The sequence below is a fragment of the Alligator sinensis genome, unplaced genomic scaffold (genome assembly GCF_000455745.1).
Source record: "Alligator sinensis unplaced genomic scaffold, ASM45574v1 scaffold448_1, whole genome shotgun sequence".
NCBI lineage: Eukaryota > Metazoa > Chordata > Crocodylia > Alligatoridae > Alligator > Alligator sinensis.
Genome location: NW_005841870.1, coordinates 255,386 through 278,031, shown reverse-complemented (window position 1 = coordinate 278,031; position 22,646 = coordinate 255,386). Strand labels below are relative to the sequence as shown.

The 22,646-nt window shown below is 43.8% G+C and overlaps 1 protein-coding gene across 1 annotated transcript; it reads left to right on the top strand.

Moving 5' to 3' along the window:
• The first annotated feature begins 6 nt into the window (after positions 1–6).
• Positions 7–22,400, top strand: TAF5L (TATA-box binding protein associated factor 5 like). Its single transcript, XM_006016970.3, has 5 exons — positions 7–85; positions 5,340–5,484; positions 11,647–11,751; positions 14,535–15,259; positions 19,901–22,400. The coding sequence occupies exons 2-5, from the start codon at positions 5,343–5,345 to the stop codon at positions 20,696–20,698; spliced, it is 1,770 nt and encodes a 589-aa protein (XP_006017032.1). The 5' UTR covers positions 7–85; positions 5,340–5,342; the 3' UTR covers positions 20,699–22,400.
• The last annotated feature ends 246 nt before the right edge of the window (positions 22,401–22,646 follow it).

Here is a 22,646-nt window from a genome sequence, read left to right as displayed (position 1 = left end):
GCAGCGCTTCGCGCCGCGGGCCGCAGTGACACGCGCCCGGCCCGCCTCGCCTCGCCTCGCCTCGTGGGACCGCCTGCGATGCCCAGTGAGTACCCCCTCCCCCCCAGAGCGGGCAGTGCGTGCAGCTGCGGGGGTCAGGGGCAGCCCCCATCTCGGGTTTGGAGGGAGGAGTTGGGTTTTGGGGGGGAGACGGTTGGGTTTGGAGGAGGGGGGGCTTTTGGGGGATTTCCTGGATTTTTAGGGTTTCGGGTTTGTTTTTGGGGGGTTTTGATAGATTGGAAGGGACTTCACAAGATCATCGGTCCAGCCCCCTGCAGTAGGCAGGAAAGACAGTTGGGGTCGGATAGATGGATAGATAAATTGCCTACAGAAAACTGGTAGATTGCTTACAGGAAAGTAAAGGAGTAATTGGCTGGGGGATTTTTGCCTTTTTTGTCTTTTCCTGGTGTCCAGAAGTAGAAGAGTGCCCCACTGCAGGCTCCTCTGGGAGAGCTCTGGGCATAGGAAGGTCCAGAGCTGCCGTGGCTGGAGTCAGATCATAGGTGTCTCTAGCTCGGTCTCCTGCGTCATCACCTGGGTAGCAAGGTTGTAGGTTGGTAGCAAGGGATGTGGAAGGGGTTGCTGAGCAGAGTGCGCTGGCCAGCATCTGCTGCCCCCTGAGCAAGCGGAGGGAACCTGTGGATGCCGACCAGTAAAACAGACCTGTGGTTCTGCAAAAACTGTACTTGCCCTACGGACAACTTTTAAAAGCTCTCGTCGCTCCCATCCCTGTTTTGTCTTTTAGTTCTCCCACAAATTCAGCTGGCACATACTCAGTGTTCCTTCCTATTAACAGCAGGGGGGCTGACTGTTCATGCTCTGCATGAAGAACGCCCACGTTGCCAATATGTGTCAAAGCAGGCCTGCATCACATGGAAGTGGCGGCTCTTCCATGGAGCCGAGCCGTTGCCATGGCTTTGTATCTGGCATGTTTCACGGACTCCCCTCAACTCCTGCCCCTTTTGCCAGCAGAGGGAGATCCTAGCTCACACTTACTTCAAGTGTACCAGGTTGCAGTCCTCTTCCATCTCTTCCAGAATCTTCTGCTGAGGTTCTGGCTGCACTGCTTCCCACACCTCTTTTGTTATGCACTCCACATACATGCCCCCACCAAGTCCCAGGATCTCCTGATCAGCCTTCTGGCCCTAGCCAAGCTAACAGTCTAGCTGACCAGGAAGGAGGCTGTGCTTGGGAGGACCCCTGGGGATTGTAGGGACCCTTTCCTGTCCCTCATCTGTTCACCTATCCAGGCAGAATTTCACTGGGCAGTATCCCTTAGCTCCTTGGGTTTGTTCAAGGATCTGTGGGCATTGTCCAGTGTACTGTGCTCGTTGGCCCCCTTGGAGTACTTGTTTTGAACCTGTGACTTCACTCCTGTTCTTCTTTAATTGTCCCCAAAATCAATTGACATATACCCAGTTGCCCCCCCTAATAACGGGGGGGGGGGGAAAGGAGGGTAATTGTTGCTTTGTGGGTGTCAAGACCATGTTCATTTCATACATCAAATAGGTCTGCGTTACATGGAGACAGAGTGGATGCTGGAAGGGAGAGTGCACAGGCTCTGACCAGGTGTCATCCCTCCCCCCCACCAAACTATTACTTGTAGCCTCCAGCATTTGAGGTCTAGGATGTTCTGATTTGGAGGCTGTGCTCCTAACTCCCCTGCTCAATAGCAACTGCTGCCTCTTTTTCTCCAAGAATGCTGCAGAGGTGGCTAACAGCATACTGGGCTGCATTAGTAGGAGTGTTGCCAGCAGATCAAGGGAAGTGATTATTCCCCTCTATTTGGCACTGGTGAGGCCACATCTAGAGTACTATGTTCATGCAAAAAAGGATGTGGACAAATTGAAGAGAGTCCAGTGGAGGGCAACAAAAGTGATTAGGGAGCTGGGGCACAGGCCATCCCACTAGGAGGGTAGTAAAGTACTGGAACAGGCTACACAGGGAGGTTGTGAAATCTCCTTTAGACAGCCTTGGCTGGGATGATCTAGTTGGGGATGGTCCTGCTTTGAGCAGGGGCTTGGACTAGATGACCTCCTGAGGTCCCATCCAGCCCTAATTTTCTATGATTCAATCCCTTTGTGAATCTGGCTAAGCCGTCAGCTTCTGCACATCTAGCAATGAGTTCCACACTTCAGAGTCCTAGAGAAATGATGCTGGAAGGGACCTCCAGAGGGCATGTAGTCCAACCTCTTTCTATGGGGTAGGGTTGTCCCTATCCAAACCATTCCATACAAACCATTATCTAAGCTCTAAGTGAGATGGCTGTCAACCCTGACATAACACAGAGCTAACATGCTAACCTGCCACAGGTAAAGCAAGGGGAACCACGGCAACAGCATCCTGCTTCTCTGAAATATTGTAGATGTACACTCAAGAAATCCCAGGTAGATGGCCATGCCCCCAAATACAGAGGAAGGCAAAAACCCCTACAGTCTATACCAATCTGACCATGGGGTAAAATTCATAGATGTCATAGACATTAGGGCTGGAAGGAACCTCAGAAGATCATCGAGTCCAGCCCCCTGCCTGAGGGGCAGGAAGTCGGCTGGGGTCATAGGATCCCAGCAAGATAAACATCCAAAGTTCTCTTGAAGGTGTTCAGTGTGGGTGCTTGAACCACCTCTGATGGCAGGCTGTTCCAGACCTTGGGGGCTCAGACAGTAAATAAATTCTTCCTTATGTCCAGCCTGAAACGGTCTTGCAGTAATTTATAACTGTTCGACCTCATCATCCCTTGGGTCCTTCCTGAACTCAAACATGGTGATCGGTCTGAACCTGAGCAGAGAGACAAGACCATTCAATTACACATCATGTAAAAGAACTTTTATTAGTTTTTAAACTTACTACCTTCTAGTTTCATTTTGTGGCCCCTAGTTCTTGTATTGGAAGAGGATGAAAACAATAAATCCCTATTTACTTTCTTTTCATCATTTAGTATTTTATACACTCTTACCACCCCCCCCCCCCCCCCCGCATCTCTGTCTAAACTGAATAGGCCTAGCTCTTCAGGCTCTTCCTGCAGAGCCCCTTCCATACCACTAATCATTCTTGTTGCCCTTTTCTGGACCTTCTCTAGTTCTTCTCTATCCTGTTTGAGGTGTGGGGTTTATTTCATGAGTCATGTTTGCAGACCTCATTGCATTAATGCCACATAGTGCGGCACCCTTGAAAGGAGCTCAGGGCACCCCAGATTGTGGTAGCATACTCTGGTTGAGTATTTCAGGGCTGGCTGAATCAGAGGCGTGCGCTTCTGTAATGTACCTCATGTACACCAACTAGATTGGAGACATGAGCTTTTGTGAGCCTAAGCTTATTCCACAGCATCTGACCCAGTGAGCCCAGGCTTACCAAAGCTCACATACCTCTGATTTAGTTGGTATAAGGCACATCTTTCCCCTGCCTCCTACTAGAGTTCATACTAACTTGGGTAGTCACCTGTCTGCTCACAAGATAAACACCGGTGTCAGATGGGAATACCTAGTGTCAAAAACATTCCATACTGTTGAGGTCTTTCAGGGGTCTTTTCAACAGAAGAATTGCTCTTATCATTTTTCTACAGTCGGGAAAAAATGGGTGAAAACTAAGAGCTGACATTTTTCAAAGGGAACCCTGAGTCGAAAAAGGTTGAGAACTGCAGGCCTGCCACAGGACTGTGCTGCAGGAGCTTCTGGAGACTTTAAAGAAATCCCCAAAGCAAATAAAAAGTAACCTACTCCCTCTTCCCCTCCATGTTTGAAGGCACCTCCCCTTCCATTCCCCCACTCCTCTGCCTGTTGGTGCTGCTCTTTCTGCTGTCCAGGGGCAAGGGAAGCTTCAAAGTGCTCCTGCCTGCTCCCCAATCCTGGGACAGCAGGGAATGTGGCAGCAAGCAGGGGAGTTGGGGAAGAAGGGATGTGCCTTTGAGTATGGAGGGGGATTCTCATTTGCTTTGGCTCCTGTAGCGCAATCTGTCTGTTGTGGTAGTTTGAGAAGGAGGAGGCTGGGAGCCGGGACGCAACTACCTCTGCAGCACAGGTTGCTGCTCCCTTACCCCCTTTTGCCAGATCCTGGATCTACGCCTAGGCAGGTGCAAAGCTTGCCATTGTTCTTGTAAAGCCCTTCTGGCAGTTGGTAAAGCTTATTCTATGGATAGTGAAGCAAATACAGATTGTGTGCAAAGGGATGCAGCTCCCACTGAAGCTGGTGTCCTAACAGCTGTCTTGCCTCTGTTTCTTCATGTGAGCACCAGTGCTCTTGCAAGAGCCTTTCTTCTACCAGCTGCCCCCTGGAGTACTTTCCCAGTTCTGTTTTTCCTCTTCGAGTCTCCAGCTTGACTCACCAAATACCTTCTGTCTATGTATCTGGACCTATTAATTACTGTTACTATATGTGGGGGCAAGGAATTCTTATTTGAGCCAAGTAATTAGGTGTTGTAAAAGTTTTTTTTTTTTAAACTAACACCAGTAACAACAATGCTACAACATTTACATATTTATACTGGGAATAGTAGCATTTAAGTAATTAATCAGTTTCCTATTCTATTTGTAGCCCAAACACAAAGTACAGATAAGTGGAAAGAGAAAGCAAACAGAATTGGAGTTGACTTTGATTTTGGTTGTTCAGGCTGAGAGATTTTATATAAATCAGAGAGAGAATTTTGACTCTTGCCTCTTAATTGAGGAGAAGAACTGTACAGTCTTAAATGACTTCCTAAATAAACGTTTTAAATTAGTTAATTAGAATCTGTTTCTTTTTCTGTTCCTCAACTTTCACACTTTTGATTCTTCTGATGGTCTCTTTCTGGTTTTCTAGTCACCAGAACCTTAAAAGTGTAGACGGGACATTAATTTCTAATGTGAAGAAGCAAGAAGGAGAAGAACCCCCTTTCAGGCTAAAGAAAAGACACAAGTCAGTTTAAAAAAGAGAGTAAACATTGCAGGTCACTTTTAGTAGTTTTGTAGTAGATATGTACAACTAAATTAAAGCATTTTAATTCACTACTGAGCCAGTCCCTTAATCTTCTAGACCCAGATTTCCAAAGCATTAGGTGTCTAGCTCCCAATGAAGTCAGTGATGTGAGGCAGCTAAATATTTTTAGGGATCTAGATTGAGGTGGCTACTTATGCCTTCGATGATCACACAACATACTTCACAAAGTAAAGAATTTCCCTGTTTAAATGATGATTATAATGGAAGCATTGAGGCATTCATTCTGTATCAGCTGCCATGTTTTATAGATGCAGCAGCATAACCCACCTGCAAATTAGCCACATCTTTATGCCACGGCACTTTTTTGTTTTTGTTTGCTTCTTTTGAAGGTCATGAAACGCGTACGCACAGAACAGATTCAGATGGCAGTGTCCTGTTACCTCAAGCGTCGTCAGTATGTAGACTCAGAAGGTCCCCTAAAACAAGGGCTGAGGCTGTGTCAGACCGCTGAAGAGATGGCAGCTAATCTCACAGGTAAGTCCAACATTTTCTGTGATGTGCTAATGGGTAGAAAATACTAAGGTTCTACACAGTGATTCTTCCCCCCACCCCCCTTATGTGTGGAAATTCCTGAACATGAAGTTGGAAAGAATTATTATCACTAGTGAGGGGAAAAATAATTACAGATTTAATGATCAGAAAAATTGGCAGAAGGGTAATGTACAAAGATCCATTGAGGAGGGAGGGATGGAAAGCATGCCAATTAACCAGGAACGACGCATTCAAAATGCACATTCTCCCTCCCACAGAGCATGAAACCTGGTAAGTAAAGACACCAAAAAAAACTTAGCTATGGAAGGATGTACGAGTAGAAAAATTAACGTGACTTTATACTGCAGAAACATCACTAAGATAAAAACAACAGGGGCTGCATCTTTTTTTGTGTCATCATTTTGAAAGATCCTTCCAAACCTCAAAAGAGTCCTCCAATGACTGAAGGGGGAAAAGCCATCTTCTATTCTTTCTCTCTCTCTTTATCTCCTCTCTAGAGCTTTTATGGATCTGTTCTGTGCTTTTTTTTTTTTTCTCCCCCAAACCTTGTCTATGACACTGTTCACTATATTATGTGAAAAGGACCGTGACAGTTAACAAATATTGGAAAGATAATAAGATTGAAGAGATTAATTGTTAGAGATGGAACGTGACTACATAAAGGTAGAAGGGAAATATAAGATAATTGTGAGGGGGGGGGAGAAGGAGGAGAAATTTTGTCAATGAGCTCACTTAGCCTGTAACAGTTGCCTAGCAGAGGAGTGGTAGGAGCTATATTACTTGAGATGCAGCTTACTTGGGCAAAACCCTGTTACTATGCAGTCCTGTATAAAGAGGGAAATGGGACTGGGTGATATAACAGGCCTTCTCTACTGTTTAAAATTGATTTGCCACAATTCCAAGGCAGAAATGAGTGAATGCTGGGTAAATGGCAGGTTCAACTCTTAACTGATCTAAGAGAAGGGGGAGAAAGCCATCATCTAAATGTAATTAGAACTCAGGCGCCAGAGTTTCAATTATCTTAATGGTATGTGGTATGTCAAGCATCTTAGATGGAAGTACATAGTGGTGAAAAGATATTGTGTATGCAAATCTCACTGTATAAATATTGGTTTTCTATATCCCTCTTGTCAGTTCAAGGATTTTTGTTGCTTGTGATTCAGAAGTTAGTCATTAATTTTAATTGGATCCCAAATGTTGTGCAGCCTGCTGTCATCTTTTCAGATGGTTACTACTTCCTCATTTGAAATGTATGCAGTATGGGCCAATGAATAAGTTACAACTTCCCAAATAAGAGAGAACTGCTGGAATGCCGTCTTTCTTCTTTGTGACTTCATATATGTATGAAGTCACAAAGCTCTCTCTCTCTCTCCTCTCCTCTCCTCTCTCTCTCTCTCTCTCTTCTCTCCTCTCCTCTCTCTCTCTCTCTCTCTCAATATAAAGTTAAATGGAAACTGTACTTATATAGGTAGTGGTGTTTGGGCTGGGTTTCTGCAGCAAGTTTGCCAGAGTCTTGAGGGCTTGGATATAATCTAAAAACTGACTAAAACAATAAAGCCCAGAATGAAATGCTCTTGGAATGACCTCCCATCACTTTCCCTAACATTTTGTACTCGCTCTTCAACAGAGCTTACCTTCGTTTTTCCTGTTCAGTTCTCTTGCTGTTTTCCTTGTATTGTTTTCTAAGTGATAATCTTAATGGTTTAAGGTGTGCTTCATATACTTTTCTGTTGGTCTCCTGTAGTACAGCTTCTTTTTCTGTCCTCTTTATTTGCATTTAAATTTTACTTTCTGTGCCTGCAATCTGAGCTTGCTTTTTTCATTTTCCTTCAGGATCACTTCCCCCAGCTCAGCCCATCCCAATCGTTTTTGTGTTTGTCTGTCTGTTTTCTATAATGCCTATAAATGTGGGAGAAAGGTTCTTCCCATTTGCTTTTTAGCTGTCAATGGGTCCAGAAGCACTTCCTGAACAGAGGAAGTAAATCAGTTGTAGGCTTCTATAATATCTCTGTAGTTTTTTTGTTAACTTGGGATTCCTTTTGTGAGACCAGTCCAGAGTCTTATATCAGCCGGGAAGAGATGCTGATTGCTGTGAAACAGGTGAAGTTTGAGAGTAACCCTACTGTGTATAGCATCTGAGGAGAACGCTTGCTACAAGAGAGATCATCACTTCTTTGCAGCAGTGTCTTTTGAATTTATTATCAGGTCACTGTAACTGGCTCAGTTTATAGGAACTGAAGTCAAGGAAACAATGTTTCTAATAGATGTTCTTGTGACTGGTGGAGAGTGTGGGAGGGAAACTGTCTGTAGTAGAACTGAAAGAATTTGTATACTGTAGGGCTAATATTTCATGATTCCCTTCAGAAGGCAAGTATGCCTGATGAGTGCTCTCCATTTGTTTTGTTTTGGGGGGGGCTCAAAAGCAGCTTTCAAGGACCGATGGAGTTCTTGGTTTCTCGAAACAGCTTTGGTGTATGAAATGTTGGGAAGGGACAGAAGTAACATTCTGACTTTTGCTCTTTGTGTGATTGAAATGAGCGCCATAGCTATTACTGAGAGAGCAAATTGCCACAATAGCCTAATTGGGTCTTTTTTTTTCCCAAACATAATTGTCCAGAGATGAAACGCTTTCTGAAATCCAAGGTGTGATTTTCTTTTTGCTTGGAGAAAAAACTGTCCACAAGGGGCTCAGTTGTGAGCAAATTAAATAGGCCAGTGACTAAAGGAATGACCTGTGGAATTAAGGCCAAGTGTGTATTAGAGGTGTGAGCAGAACGGCTGGCTGACATTTCACCAGATAGTGGGAGCAAAATTGGGACCCATTACATTGGCTACTGTGGGGGCTACTGGAACACCCTAAAGAACAGAGCCACTTAATCTTATACAGAAAGCTTATTAGAACATATTTATGTTTTGCTAATATGGAGGAATTGCTTAAAAGGCTCCTGGAGTAAGGCGTTTTGGTATTCAGGCTTTTCACATGATTTAATGCAGTTGACTGGAAGTCATCGTTAGAAGTTTTGGGTTTGCATAAGCAAAGCTTGTAGATAACCTTTTTCTTAATAAGGAATGATTCAGCTATAAATTCAAGCAGTGGCGGAGAATGTGAGCTGTGGGTATCAAGTAATCCTAATTTTTTACGATGTGGCAGACAGAAAATCTGTTTCTTTATTCATGCGCTAAGATCATATGCAGCACTGTGCCTAATGACTCGAATTTGCCTGGAGTACTTATCACTTCTGAATGTCCAAAGTAGAAAGGTTTGGGATAACATTGTATATGTCTTGATCTTCTAGCAGAGTTTATATATGGGTATTTAGGAAAATGGGGGGATTAAGTAGCAAGTGGGTCATTCTGTATACATTGGGCCTATCGGGTTGCCACTACCTCAGTATTCCTGCAGCTGAAATCATCTCAGCCTTTAGAGCCTGTAAAGATGGCCACTGCGTTTCCCTAAGGTAGTGATTCTCACTTGGGAGGTTGCAGCACCCTGGGTTAATGTGAGATCCTTTTAAAGGTGACACACAAAATTGGCACTGTTAGGTGTACAAACATCTGCATGATTCACAAAATAAATCCAGAGAGTTCAAATAAGAATCCATAATGTCAAAAACATTCTGACTGGTTGTGTTCCTTCTGAGTTATTTACAACAGAAGAATTGTTCTATTTTATTTATTTATTATGGCCAAAAATGTGAAATTCAGTTTTTGAAATGGGGTACTACTAAATTCAGAAAATGTATAGAAGGGGCCTTGAATCTATGAAGGTTGGGAGCCACTGCCCTAAGTAGGGATGCAACAGCAGAGATTTTTTGGGCTGATACCAATAGCAAATTTTTAAGGAGGCATATCAGCCCATACCAATCCAGTATCCAATACACAGCCCAGCAGCTTGGAGAGCAGTGTCCGGCTGGTAAGTCTGTTGTGGTGAAAGGGGAGGAGGAAGGGAAGAGCTGGGGGAGGGGGAACGACACGCAAATTGAGGCCCCTGCGGTGAGGGAGGGAGTGGGGCAGGCGCTGCTCAGCCCCGATGGGGCTGCAGCTTGTTTGGGGGGGGCTCCTGCTGCTACGCACATCCTGGGAGTGCATGGGTGGGGGGTGCCCCAGGATCTGTGGGGCAGGGCCAGCTGGCATCACAAGTGGCACCAGGCTCTTCCTGGCGGGGGCTGGGCTGTATTCAGGACGGAGCAGGCAGTGGTGCTGGGAAGGAGGCTACTGGGGGATCTATGGCAGATTTTGGGGTGGCTGCAGCCTGCCCCCCCAGCACCACTGCGTGCCCCGAGAGCACAGCCTGGCCCAGCCCTCCACCAGGAAGAGCCCATCCCAGCGCAGCCCCAGCCTGCAGTGGCAGGCTGTCCCTCCCCACACAGTTCTGGGGGCACCCAGCCCCCCCATGCCTTCCACAGCAGACTTAACAGCTGGATGCAGCTCTCCAAGCTGCCAGGCTGCACTCCTGGCCCCATGCATGCTGCAGCTGTGCACACACGTGGGGCATTTATTGGCCATTTTATCGGCGGCATCAGGCAAAAAAGCCAATTTCTGATATAGTCAATTTTATTTGTAGCCGTGCCAATCCAATATCGGACTAATGTATCGGTGCACCTCTAGCCCTAAGAGGGTCATTCCTTATTAGGAAGGGGTAGAAAGCAAAGTTGCAGGGCATGTAGATCTTGGCTCCAGCAGGCTTCTATCTCTTTCCAGTGCAGAGCAACAGAAATAAGTTGGAAATTGGCCTCTCTTCAGCACGTGTAAATTCCGAAATTTGCTTATCGGCTCTCTGGGCTGAGCCCTATGGGTGTGCTATAGAGCCAGAAGCTGGAAAGGACAGAAAAAGAGGGGCAAGGAATAATACAGAGACCGAGGGAGAAGTAATTGGAGAAGGCAATGGTATAAAATGGATTAAAGGAGGGAGAGAAAGAAAAAGTGAATAATAAAATCATAGAGACTGTGTATAATAGATAGAAAAATGAATGAAAGGAAGAAGAGCAAAATGATCACAATAATAGGTTAATACTTTAAGAACTTACTTTTTTCACATCAAGTGACTAAAAGAGAGGCAGAAGACAGAGCAAGGTAGCACCTCACAGAAGGTGTTACCATGCCCTGTCTTCTGCCTGAGCCTATTGGATAGAGTGGGGTATAAATCAAATAAAGAACACATCTAAATACCTCTCTGAGTAGAGACAATTAAATTTGTATAGCTAGAGTATCCTGGCTATCTGAGTAAAACTGTATCTACAGAGTAAGTGATGGTAGTTTTGGTGGAGAAAGCTTTCTGTTTCTTCACCTGATAGGATCAGTCCCATCTCTGAATATTCTGAAACTGTCTTTACAAGAGTGAATGTTAATCCTGAAAAATAGCTTCACAGGTACCAGTCCAAGACCTTTCACTTCTCCAGTTAGTTGGCGTATTTGGTATTGCATAGTTTTGTCCAAGGTTACCTCCTAGATCAGTGCCAGCTCTGCTGTAACCTGACATCCCCTAAAGCAGGAGGGCATACAGACATATTTTGATTAAAAACTATTGACTTTCTAACTAATAGGAGCATATATTTGTGGGTCCTGGCTCTTTACTGGGATTTCTAGTACTGCTGTAATACAAATAAATAGTTAGTAACCAGCCTCAAGACTAAAGAAGCATGAGAATCCTCTGATTTAATACCCTAAAATGTGGCATTCGGGGTTCCCTGAGAGCTGGTTGCACATATAATAACCCATTTGTGAAATGCACTGGATGCTTTGCTGGAAACGGTAGAGAGCACTGATGATTTATTTTAACACACAGTAGTACTCAGTTCAGGGTTGTTTTGTGGTAATCTAAAGGTGTCTCCAATCATGGTGTTGTGAGACTCTTGAAAACTTGGTGCTACACTTGAAAGTTGAAACAATGGGCAAATTAAGTGTTTGAAGGGGTTCTTGTCAAGCTTTTAATGCTAAAGTCAATTTTTGTCTTCTCTTTCTATTTTGGATTATGTCTGTTAAATGCCACATGACATATTTTCTAATGCTTTAGAGCCTGTGGACCTCGTGTATTCTAAAATGTGGATTGTCATCTTTGTTTGAATCCTGTTCAGTTTTGATGCGAGTTTTGACTTCCAGCCACAAATGCTCTTAGATTCTAATTCTTTGTTTTTCCTTTCCTAGTTCAATCTGAATCTGGTTGTGCCAATGTAGTGTCTGCAGCTCCCTGCCTGGCAGAACCACAGCAATATGAAGTACAGTTTGGACGACTACGCAACTTTCTCACAGGTGAGTGGCTGGAGGAAGGTAGAAGCTTATTGACAGATAAGCAGTATGCATTTTTGGTTCCTTTATAAGTGTACATTTTTAGCATGTTTGCTCTTTTCCAAATGAGCGATTTGCATCTGAGGGCACTTTTACACGTGCTCTGGGGGTGGGGTGGGCAGTGCTTTAATTGTAGCGACTCCAAGAGCCCCTCTAATGAAAGTGCCTCCGCGTCTCATATACCAGCCTCCCTGCACTTAAAAATAGCAGCAAGGGTGCTTGAACTAAAGCTTGGTTGAGCTTTAGTTCAAGCATCTCTGCCACCCTTTTTAAGTGTGGGGACACTGATGCACGAGATGCAAGAGGCTGCTGGAGCGTGGCAGTTGCCACACTCCAGTAGACTCAATTAATAAAGCGTGCTCCAATGCTCTGGAATTCCAGTGCATCGTAGCAGCCTTCCATCTCATGTATAGGCACCCTAAAAGAGATGATTTCTGGATTTCTCTATCTTCATTGAGTAAAAAGACATCTTAAAATTAAAATGATGTTTCCAACTTGAAATTTCTTACCTGTTTTTAAAGGTAAAACCCAGGATTACTGCAACTGAAGGATCATTATATTTTTCAGTGTGTTTTTGAGCACAGCCATTTAAACAGTTCCCCTTTGCCTAAGTCAGCTTGCCTTCATGTTTGTGTAAATCTTTCGCATAACAGCCAGAGAGAAGGGGAGAGGGTTTTTTTTTTAATTGTAATTTCTGTTTTGTTTTGTTGTTTGTTTTTCTTTTAAATGTCATTTCAAAACTACACAAATTGGCAGATAAGTTGGAGGCAAGTGCAGTACTGTTGGGTTTTTTTAATTATTATTATTCCTTTGGTCTATCCTGTGATAAGTGATTATTTGAATATACTTTTGACTCTTTTTTTATGGATTGTACAGATTTTTAAGACACATTTTGCCCCATTAAATTTACCTGAGTTTTTTGTTCCAAGATGTTTGTCATGGGTTATCCCCTTCATGGCTTGGAGGAAAACCCTCTAACTCTGCCTACTCTAGGATGAGTAATCCTGATGAGATTTAATGGAAGGGTAGGAGGGAACACTTCCCATCATAGCTCAGCTGGTAAGGACTGTTTTGGTCTATAACCTTATCCTGACCATCAGTGGTACTAATGGTATGAAATTTCTCTATGCCCTATTATAGTTCGAGGGTTAAGATACCACCAAGAAGCATGGGTGCTCTTTGTATGATGGCAGTTAAACTTGGCATGTTAGCAACCTTTTGGGAAGAGTCGAGTGTAATTTTCCTAGCACTTCATTGTCTGAGACCCAGAAGGACCATTTTAGCCAGCCTTCAAGGCCCTGTCCATTACAGTCCCCCTTTCTGTCCTCTGGTTTCAGTCTTGATTTTACTTGCCTGCATCCCCTCTTTCCTCACTACATGCACACTTCCGCATCTGTGGGATGTAGCATGAAGCCAGCAAGCCTCAAGAAGCTATTTCATGTTGGCCGTGGCCCTGAATAATTGCTATTGCACCTTTCCCAGCAATCCATCCCTGAGGAGCTCAGCAGTGTGTCCTTTGCATCATGGCTGACCTCCAGCCTCTTTTTTCAGTGAGATCCTGCCTCTCATTACACTTTTTGAGGCATGGGAATGGAACAAGCACACTTACAGATGGCTTGATCTCTCGGTGGAGGGTTGTAGAAGTACTAAGCAGTTGCCTGTGTCCTGGATAAGGAGAGAGGATAAAGCTTGAGAATGTTACGAGGGAGGGACAGACGGAGAGGCAAAGTGCAGGGTGGAGCAGGAAAAGTGCTGTAAGAGCATTTAATAAAGGAAGAAGTAAATAACCCAGTGAAAAGGAAAAAAAAATAAATGGGGCATGGGGAAGTAAGACAAGGGAATCAAGAAGTAAAAAAAGAGGGGTGTAAAGAGAGGCTTAGCTATAACCCTGATTAATGCATGCGTGCCGTTTCATTAATTGGAACATTTTGGGCTGTGAACCACCCCTGGCTGCCTGTCTTCCCTGCCAGGGTTTGTATAGCCCTGCTCTCTGCATGTTAAGGCTAGTGAGAAGAAAGCAGCTCCAAGAAGATGGTGAAAGGGGGTGGAGCTGTGAGGCTTGAGTCTTTTCAAGGTACAGTGTATCCTAAACAGTTCATTAGACAGTGTACTTACTAGGAATTACCGTTGGGATTTGCTTTGGCCAAGAGAGAGAGCAGGCACAGGAATAAATCTGAAGCACAACATTTTATAGCTACATTTCAAAAAACAACTGTTAGTAAGTTTGTTCTCTGTCACAGAAAATCAGAGTTGAAGAAAAACTCAGCCAGAGGTGCAAATAAAAACATTTGCCAGTTTGACTTATGCACCAGGCTTTTGCAGTGTTTAAATGCATTTCTAAACATACGGTGTTCTTACAGGGGCAGTTGTTTCAGTAAACAGAGCTATTAAAAGAATTTTTTTCTTCTAATCAAAAAGAACATTTCAGCTGACAAGGTAGTTTATGGTGTGTGTTCTGCAGTATGGGGCCTTAATTGAATATGGTGGTAGTAGCAGATGTAGGGGCTTCCTAGCTGAGTTGCATGTTGAGAGTCCCTGCCACAGAGCTGAATTATTTTTTTTTAAATCAGAGAGGTGAGATATTCTTTGCATTTCCTTCAGCGATGCTAACAAAAGGCCAGACACTTGTGTGTAATGGCAGTGAAGACCATTTGAATGAATTTTCCTTGCGTTTTCCTGCCTTGTGTTTCCTGTAGATAATTGCTGGGGAGAAATCATAATGCATGTTGTTGCCTGTTTCAATTCAGATTCAGATTCCCAGCACAGCCATGAAGTGATGCCTCTTCTGTATCCCCTCTTCGTCTACCTCCATCTTAACATGGTCCAACATGGCCTAAAGAGCACAGTGGACAGTTTCTACAGCCGCTTCCATGGCATGTTCTTGCAGAATGCCAGTCAGAAAGATATCATTGAGCAGTTGCAGACTACCATGACTATTCAAGATATCCTGTCGAACTTCAAGCTCCGGGCTTTTCTGGACAACAAATATGTCATCCGTCTTCAAGAGGACAGCTACAACTACCTTCTTCGCTACCTCCAAAGCGACAACAACAATGCTCTTTGCAAAGTTCTTACCTTGCACATTCACCTGGATGTGCAGCCTGCCAAGAGGACAGACTACCAGCTTTATGCCGGTGGCAGCTCCTCGCGCAATGAGAGCAATGGCCTGGAACCTGCTGACATGCCTGCTTCCATCCTGCAGAACGAGGCAGCACTGGACTTACTGCAGGACAGCATTAAGAGGGTCAGGGATGGCCCCCCTTCCTTAACCACCATCTGTTTCTATGCCTTCTATAACACAGAGCAGTTGCTGAACACGGCCGAGATCTCACCGGACAGCAAGCTGCTTGCCGCTGGATTTGATAATTCTTGTGTAAAGCTGTGGAGCCTGCGATCCAGGAAGTTAAAATCTGAGCCGCATCTTGTAGATGTGTCCCGAATCCGCCTGGCTTGTGATGTTCTGGATGAGGAGGTCTGAGCATCCTTTTTTCCCTATTAATCCATTTTGGAATGTGTGTAGAATATCTAGTAGCATTCACATAAAAACAATTTCAATTTAATGTTTCCTCACTGTGGAAGATAGAGGTGGATATGCCTGAAACAGAAGGAAAGAAGGCAATGTGACTGTAGAAAGCTGGGTGACTTCGGATGTCTTATGAGCTATTGCCATCCCTCTTTCCTCCTGTAGCAGCCAGTCACAAAGATAAATGTGAGAGCTTTTTGTGGACAAGCCCAAAGCAGCCTGATGGTCTTAGTCCCCTGCCTCCATTTCTGCTGTTCTTGGCACAGTTATTTGCAGAAAGGGAGCCTGGCACCAGTGAAGGCCCATGAAGGAACACTTTAAGAGTACAAAATAAGGAATAAGACAGCAAACAGGAAAATGAATAGGAAAGAAGTCATGAAGGGAGAGAGGAGTGGAACAGATACAAGGTCAGGGTGTGGTATGAAGAGTTGGGTGGAGGCTTGACCTTGGACCCGACTGTCTCCGGGGAAGCTCCAGAAAGGCTAAGAATCTCTGGGCTCAGTAAGCAGTACTTAAATGGTTAATACAGATAAATTATTCAAGGCAGTTCACATTAACGAGATTGTGTATTCTCACTACTGTGTGAGAGGATGGGGAGGGGGATCTATGTGCCTTCATATGCCTGGTTAAAAGGTATCCCCTAGTTTACACCACTTTTTCCTCCTGTTGTAGCTCCAGTCAGCTCCATTTCTGCTTGCATATCACAGCGCAGTACATATCAAATCAGGACTTGCAACTCTTCCTCTGTTTAATTGCCCTTCCAAGCTCGACCTCCCTTGCCCTTGCGCCCTGCAGCTTTGCTGCAGGAACAACCCGTGTTTTCCCATTTTCTTTTGACAAAAATCTCAGACCATTGAGGCTTTGAAGATGTTTACTCTGAAAGAGTAAAAGGAGCCTGTAGCCTAATGATTTATGGGCAAGGATTGCTTTGTTAGTCACCTTGGGAACCAGAGGCAGACTTCCAGGTTTGATAGCAGTGTAGCTGTATGCTCAGCTGGCCCAGAGTTAACTCATTCTGGTGAGCAAAAGGATTGGTAGCTCAGGCCTATCCCAGGACCGGACTCGGGTTCCAAACTGCCTTCATAATAAGGCTTGGAAGTCAAAAGATCTTGCACGTCTTGAAGCATCCGCTAAAGGAGAGAAATGTAAGCAATTTGTGGTGGAGGGGAATTTGTGGCAAATGTACAGTTTTCCTTAGATTGTCTGTTGGCCACATGCTGTGTAGAGTCACTGATTTACGTCTGACTTTTTAGAAATAAAAATCTTGCCAGTTTGGAATGTGTATTGCTTCTTGCTGGCAAGTGTCTGAACAACCATCTCATGTAAAGGCTCTTATCACTTATTTGTGTCCATTGCAATATCTCCGTGCATGTTTAAAACAAACTTGCCTAGACATTAGCACAGATCAGAACCATCCATCTTCTTCAGCCACTGACCAAATAAATGCCACCCTGACTACAAGAATGAGTTTACAGGAAAACTGGGATGCACCCACACCCCTTATGATTTATATGCTAAAACTTCCAAACTCCAATTAGAAAGGGAAGCAGTTCCACTACTGAGGGCCTTCCAATGAGGATATGCCACCACAGATACCAAGGAATTCAAACCTGGGGCCAGGCATTCGGATATTACTGGGATGGAGGACACGGATGTTGAGGCTGTGTAGAGTATGTGGGCAGGTTGCAAATAGCATTGTGTGAGGAGAGGCTGTATTTCATGGAGCTGTAAAGGAATGATGCTTTCACTGCTCACTGGTTGCATGCAGTGAGTGCCTTAAATGAAAAGCACAGCAATGGGTAATACAGAATCATCTACAACGATGCCTCACTTTGGTGGTTTTCTCTTTTATGTTGCATCTAGTCCAGTTAGGGCTTTTTGTGTTTTTGTTTCTGGGGTTTTTTTGTAAAAGGGAGATGGAATCATTGCATTTCTGTAGTGCCTAAAGTAATTTTGTCTTCAGCTTTTCTAGCTTGCAGCAAACATCATGTCTGCATTCAATTTCTTTAGGCACAAAATGTTAGAATTGCTCTAGTGTTGAATAGATCATTTTCTGGAAATATGGCAGCGTTACCCCACATCAGGTTTTTTGTATTTGTTTTGTATAGATAAGTGGCTGAGAGATTAAAAATAATTCTGCAAGCATGAATGGTACAGAAGTTCAGTTGTTTCAAGCTGTATATCCTAAAATTAAGAGTCAAAAGGTTTCTAGCAGGTGGAGTATACAGGGCTGGGAGAAGAATTTCTTAGTGAATGTGATACCATACCATGCACTTCAGCAGTGATGTTTCATCTCGAGAACACTGGAGGCTTGAGCCTGCCCTTTGTGATGAAACAAGTTCATTGTCATTAAAACCATATGGTCCTTGGGCTTTGTATTCTCTCATTTAACTATATGCTCAATGTCCAATATAATAAGTGATTCTGCAGCTGTGCAAATGACCTCCTAATTTGTCTGTCTGCAGTGTTGCCGTGTAAGTCCCTGGTGCTACATAAATCAAGCACAGAAACACGCTGGAAAGCTTCCTACTTACTGACTAGGCTTTTTATATTCTTATGCTACTATGGTGGTGACTGGAAAGTTCTTTTGATGCTTTCTAAAAAATAAATCTGTTGAAATATTTGCTCTTTTCAAACCATATGCTACAAATAATAAAATGCAGTTGTCAGTACAAGTAGCTGGTTGTCTTGAAAAGGGTAGATATTATGATTTAACTTATTTACTTACTGAAATATAAAGGAAACGCACATTGTTCACACTAACCAGTAGTAGTAACCACTTTAAAAGGGATTATTGATAGCCTCAGTAATGTTCAGTGGTATATTATACACAGTAAGTGTGTGTGTATTTTCATATTTAATGTATGGTGCAGGTATTCTGAAAAAGGAGAAGAGATGCCTTGCCCTCCATGCCTACTATAACACAGACCTCTTTCTGTTATTGTTCTAACCGTTACAGGTGCTCGCCTCAAGTGTAATAGAGCAGAAACATGGAGTGAAGAACATTTTTGTGCATAGCATTTCTTCTTGAATGATGGAAATGAAGAAATGGAGCTCAATTCAGTGTAGCAGCAACTTTAATGATGCTTTATGCAGGCATCAGATTTAATCTGGGTAGTTGACTGTCCTGGATGAGGCAGAAAGGGGAAACTTCAGCTGTTCAGGAGCATTGTATGTGCACTCCTAACAGTTGTACACGGCTATAATGTCGAGAGTGTCAAACACAAGCATAAGAGGAAAGATTTGCAGTAGGTGAATACCTGGCTACTGGAGTAAAGGGCTGTGTTAGAGTAAGGGAAGATGGACACATGCTTGTAGATGGTCTATAAAACAAACCGTTCTGCTGGCGTAAAGTAAAAAATGAGATTTACACAGGTCACAGCAACTGTCCTGTATTATAAAGGATATTAGTGCATTCCTATTAGCAATTTGTAAGACATCTTACAATTATCTCTTCACCTTGGAGACTGTAGTTCTTCACTAATGTGTTAATAGGGCTGGCAGACAGTAAAGGTCCCAGCAGATCATGTGCCAACTGTGCAAAGGTGGCAGCCTTTTGAGTAAGAATGGGAAGGCACATGTTAAAGCTTGTAGTCTTTGTGCCACACCCCTGTTGCAGAGACAGAATTGACATCAGAAAGCTCTCATTGGCGCTGACAACAATGCAGGAAAGTGATTTGAGAATTAACATTACTAGCTGAAAAGTCTCACTGCCTAAGCAGCAAAACCCAGAAAGTTAACAAGCTACCAAATTTAAGTTCAATGTTGGGTCATCTTCGTAAAAAGCCCTGGGAGTTCTGGCTGAAGAACGCTTGAAGACGTATGTTGGCAACATTGGGCCCTCAGAGCTCTTTGTTCTGCCTGCAGCAGGGGCTACTGTGGCCTTTTTGGCAGCAGGAGGCTTTGCCACGGTAGTGGCAGCACGGCAGAGTGGGAGTGGTGATTGCAGCTTCATCAGTGCAGGTTAGGTGGGAAGTGGTCCACATTCACAGTTAAGCTCCATTAAAGTGTCCCACTGCTGCACCGTGTTGCCAGTCCATGCTCTATGAGCTTAGTAAACCCTAAACCAAGGTTGGACTTATGGGCCTTGATGTTGAGCAGGCCATTTACTGAACCTCATTTTTCTATTCTGTCAAAAAGTAGTAGTCAGGAAGTCCTGGAAAACTTGAGTTTCCTCTGGGGACAAGAAATGTTGTTTCTTCAGGGAACTTTAACCAGGTTTGAGATGATTAAAAATGAAGAGGGCTGGTCACAAACAAGGGCCTTTGATACTTACAGGGGTTAACTAAGCTGAGTTTTGCCTAGTTTTAGAGGTTAGTATTGGCAGAAAGCACCTGACAGCCTTGGAGAAGGAAACTCCCATATCCAATGAACAGCTACAGGCCAGGCATGGTGAGCATGTCTTGCTGCTGTGAGTGAGCCTCAAACCAGACAGAGAGGATGTCCTTCCAGGGGGGAGAGCAGTTCAGCTTTAAGATTTATTCAGTCTTTGAGGTCTCAGCTTCTCCAGTTCAGAGGGGTGCCACTTGTAGGTTTCTTGCATGTTTATACTGTACACTGAAATATACTCTTGCGTTTTCTTTGGTCCAGGAGGAAGAGGATGACAATGTAGGCACAGAAATGAAGATCCTGAGAGGACACTGTGGACCAGTGTATAGCACAAGGTTCCTGTCAGACAGTTCAGGACTCTTATCTTGTTCTGAAGATATGTCTATCAGATACTGGGACCTTGGAAGCTTTACAAACACTGTGTTGTACCAAGGGCACGCCTACCCTGTCTGGGATTTGGACATCAGTCCTTGCAGCCTGTACTTTGCCAGTGGTTCCCATGATCGCACAGCGAGACTCTGGTCATTTGATCGGACGTACCCACTGCGCATATATGCAGGCCACTTGGCAGACGTGGACTGTGTCAAGTTCCACCCCAATTCCAACTACTTGGCAACAGGCTCCACAGACAAAACTGTGAGGCTCTGGAGTACTCAGCAAGGGAGCTCTGTGCGCCTCTTCACAGGTCACCGCGGCCCTGTGCTAGCACTCGCATTTTCTCCCAATGGTAAGTACCTGGCTTCAGCGGGTGAAGACCAGCGGTTAAAGCTGTGGGACTTGGCCTCTGGCACGCTTTACAAAGAACTGAGAGGGCACACGGACAACATAACCGGTCTTACCTTTAGCCCCGACAGTAGTTTGATTGCCTCTGCATCCATGGATAATTCTGTTCGGGTATGGGACATCCGGAACACTTACTGCAACACCCCAGCAGATGGTTCTTCGAGTGAACTGGTTGGTGTATATAGTGGACAAATGAATAATGTACTGAGTGTACAATTTATGGCCTGTAACCTTCTTCTAGTGACTGGAATTGCACAAGAAAATCAGGAACATTAATTTTTTTTTTTTTATGGAGGTGGGTGGGCATATTGAATGCCAGAGTCCATTATGAATTGAAAATAAATGACTGACTGTGAAACACTTTTCTTTCCCTCTTCCATTGGCAGGCAGGTTCGGGATGGTGCAAATACTTTAGAATGCTTTGCCCACAGAATGACCTATGCTATTGAATAGTGAGGAAGGGAGGGATTACAGAACATTGTATTTTAGTCTTTAATTGACTGGGCGATGAGAAAGGGGGCAGGGGGAACCCTATCGTTAAGTAATTTGGGAAAACCAAAAATCTGGCCCAGAAAAATAAAATTGCCAAGTGGGTAAGCTGCTGTGATCCGCACTTAAATATCTTGGCACTGGCCCAACTGGTAGCTAAGGTTTTGCATGTGTGTAGAAGTACTGGCCTGCTTCTGTTGTTTTGTTCTGTTTTCTGTTCTGTTTTATTTTCCTTGTTCCCCCTCCCTGGAATTTAAGAGCCTTATGTTAAAATAAAATGATTACTTTTACAATAATGGTCGCAAACATTACAGCTCTCAGTAGCACTGCTGCAGTGTTTAGGGCTGATAAAGTAGAAGGCGTAGCCTTTTTTTTTTTTCTTTAAGGGAATAGAAATCTGACCTCAGTTGTGGCCTAACTTTGCATAGTATTTTGGGTTTGATTCCTGGCATTCGTTGTAATTGTATTTCTGGTCCAGGGATTTTGGATTTTCCAAATCTAGTTGCACTGTGTTTTCAGGGTGAAGACAGTGGGGAAGGATGAGTGTAGCTTCCCTTGGCTGATGGAGAACATGAGTGGAGAAGACGAAGTGGCCTAAGTTTGGACTCCTAATAGGAATGGAGCCTGGTGGCTCAGCACTGCACCTCACTGAAAATCCTTCCAAAAATGGAAGCTGGCAGTCTGAGGGGTGGGTGTGAAATGGCTAATAGTATTACTAAATTATTGCGCATGCACAGCGGCAGCTTTGCAATGTTGGATTTTTCTCAAAATGTTGCAATATCAGTTACGTGAACACTTTTGCAGAACAAATCGTAAACATCTAAAACCAGGAGATGAGAGAGAGAATTCTAATTTGTCATTTCGGGAGAAGATTAAATATTTCTGCTTTCTGGAAAGAGTTATTTTGTATTGTTTTTTCTATTAAAAGCATTTAGTTTAAACAAAGTGTTGGTCCCTTTGTGGGGAATTTAGGGTTGCCTTGGCTTGCGGGGAAGGTGGGAGAAGCTTTGTCTGTTCAGCTATGACTCAGTGCACTTTGTGATATGGAGACTTGTTGAGCTTTGCTGATATGGGGTTTGGGAATTCATTCTTGGCCACGTTGCTTGGTGTTATCCAGGTGCCCATACATGCAAGTCTAACCTGGATGGCAGATAATACAATTATATGGATCTGTGGCTAAAGGAAGTCGAGTTGCAGATTTCCTACACTTGATGCTACCACTTTGTCCCAACGGTTCTGGTCCTACACATAGTATCACTTTCAGTTCAAATTGCCTGAAATTTTAATTTGTTTTAATGTATCATAATCTTTTTTTTGTTGTTGTTTTAAGGGGACAGCAAGAAAAGAGCATAGCCAAAATGTCTTTAGAGAAAATACTGTTAATATGAAATGCTAATGTTCTCTGACTTCTCCCGTAAATTTGGTCCTTTGATGAGGACACTCCTGGGAACCCTTAATCAGTCTTAGAACTGAATAAATTACTTACATGGCTGGCAATGGAATTCTTTCTCTTTCTCTCTAAATAAATGCATATGAAGTAGAGGTGTGTGCACACACGCACACTATATATAGGTACACATAAAGTCGATGCTCATGCACACAACACACACTCCATATATATATCTTATTCAGTTAGTCTATAAGGTGCATATCTACCCTGCCTTCTGCCAACAGAAAAGTACAGCCCTTCTTCTTTGTCACCACTTTAGGCTGGTGGGAACCAAAAGTTGTTACA

What these genes read in the sequence shown, in the direction of transcription:
- TAF5L (XM_006016970.3), top strand. Translation starts at nt 5,343, where the DNA reads ATGAAACGCGTACGCACAGAACAGATTCAGATGGCAGTGTCCTGTTAC. An exon ending in ACTACGCAACTTTCTCACAG is followed by an intron (nt 11,752 to 14,534) that starts GTGAGTGGCTGG and finishes GTTTCAATTCAG; the next exon opens with ATTCAGATTCCCAGCACAGC. An exon ending in GTGATGTTCTGGATGAGGAG is followed by an intron (nt 15,260 to 19,900) that starts GTCTGAGCATCC and finishes TCTTTGGTCCAG; the next exon opens with GAGGAAGAGGATGACAATGT.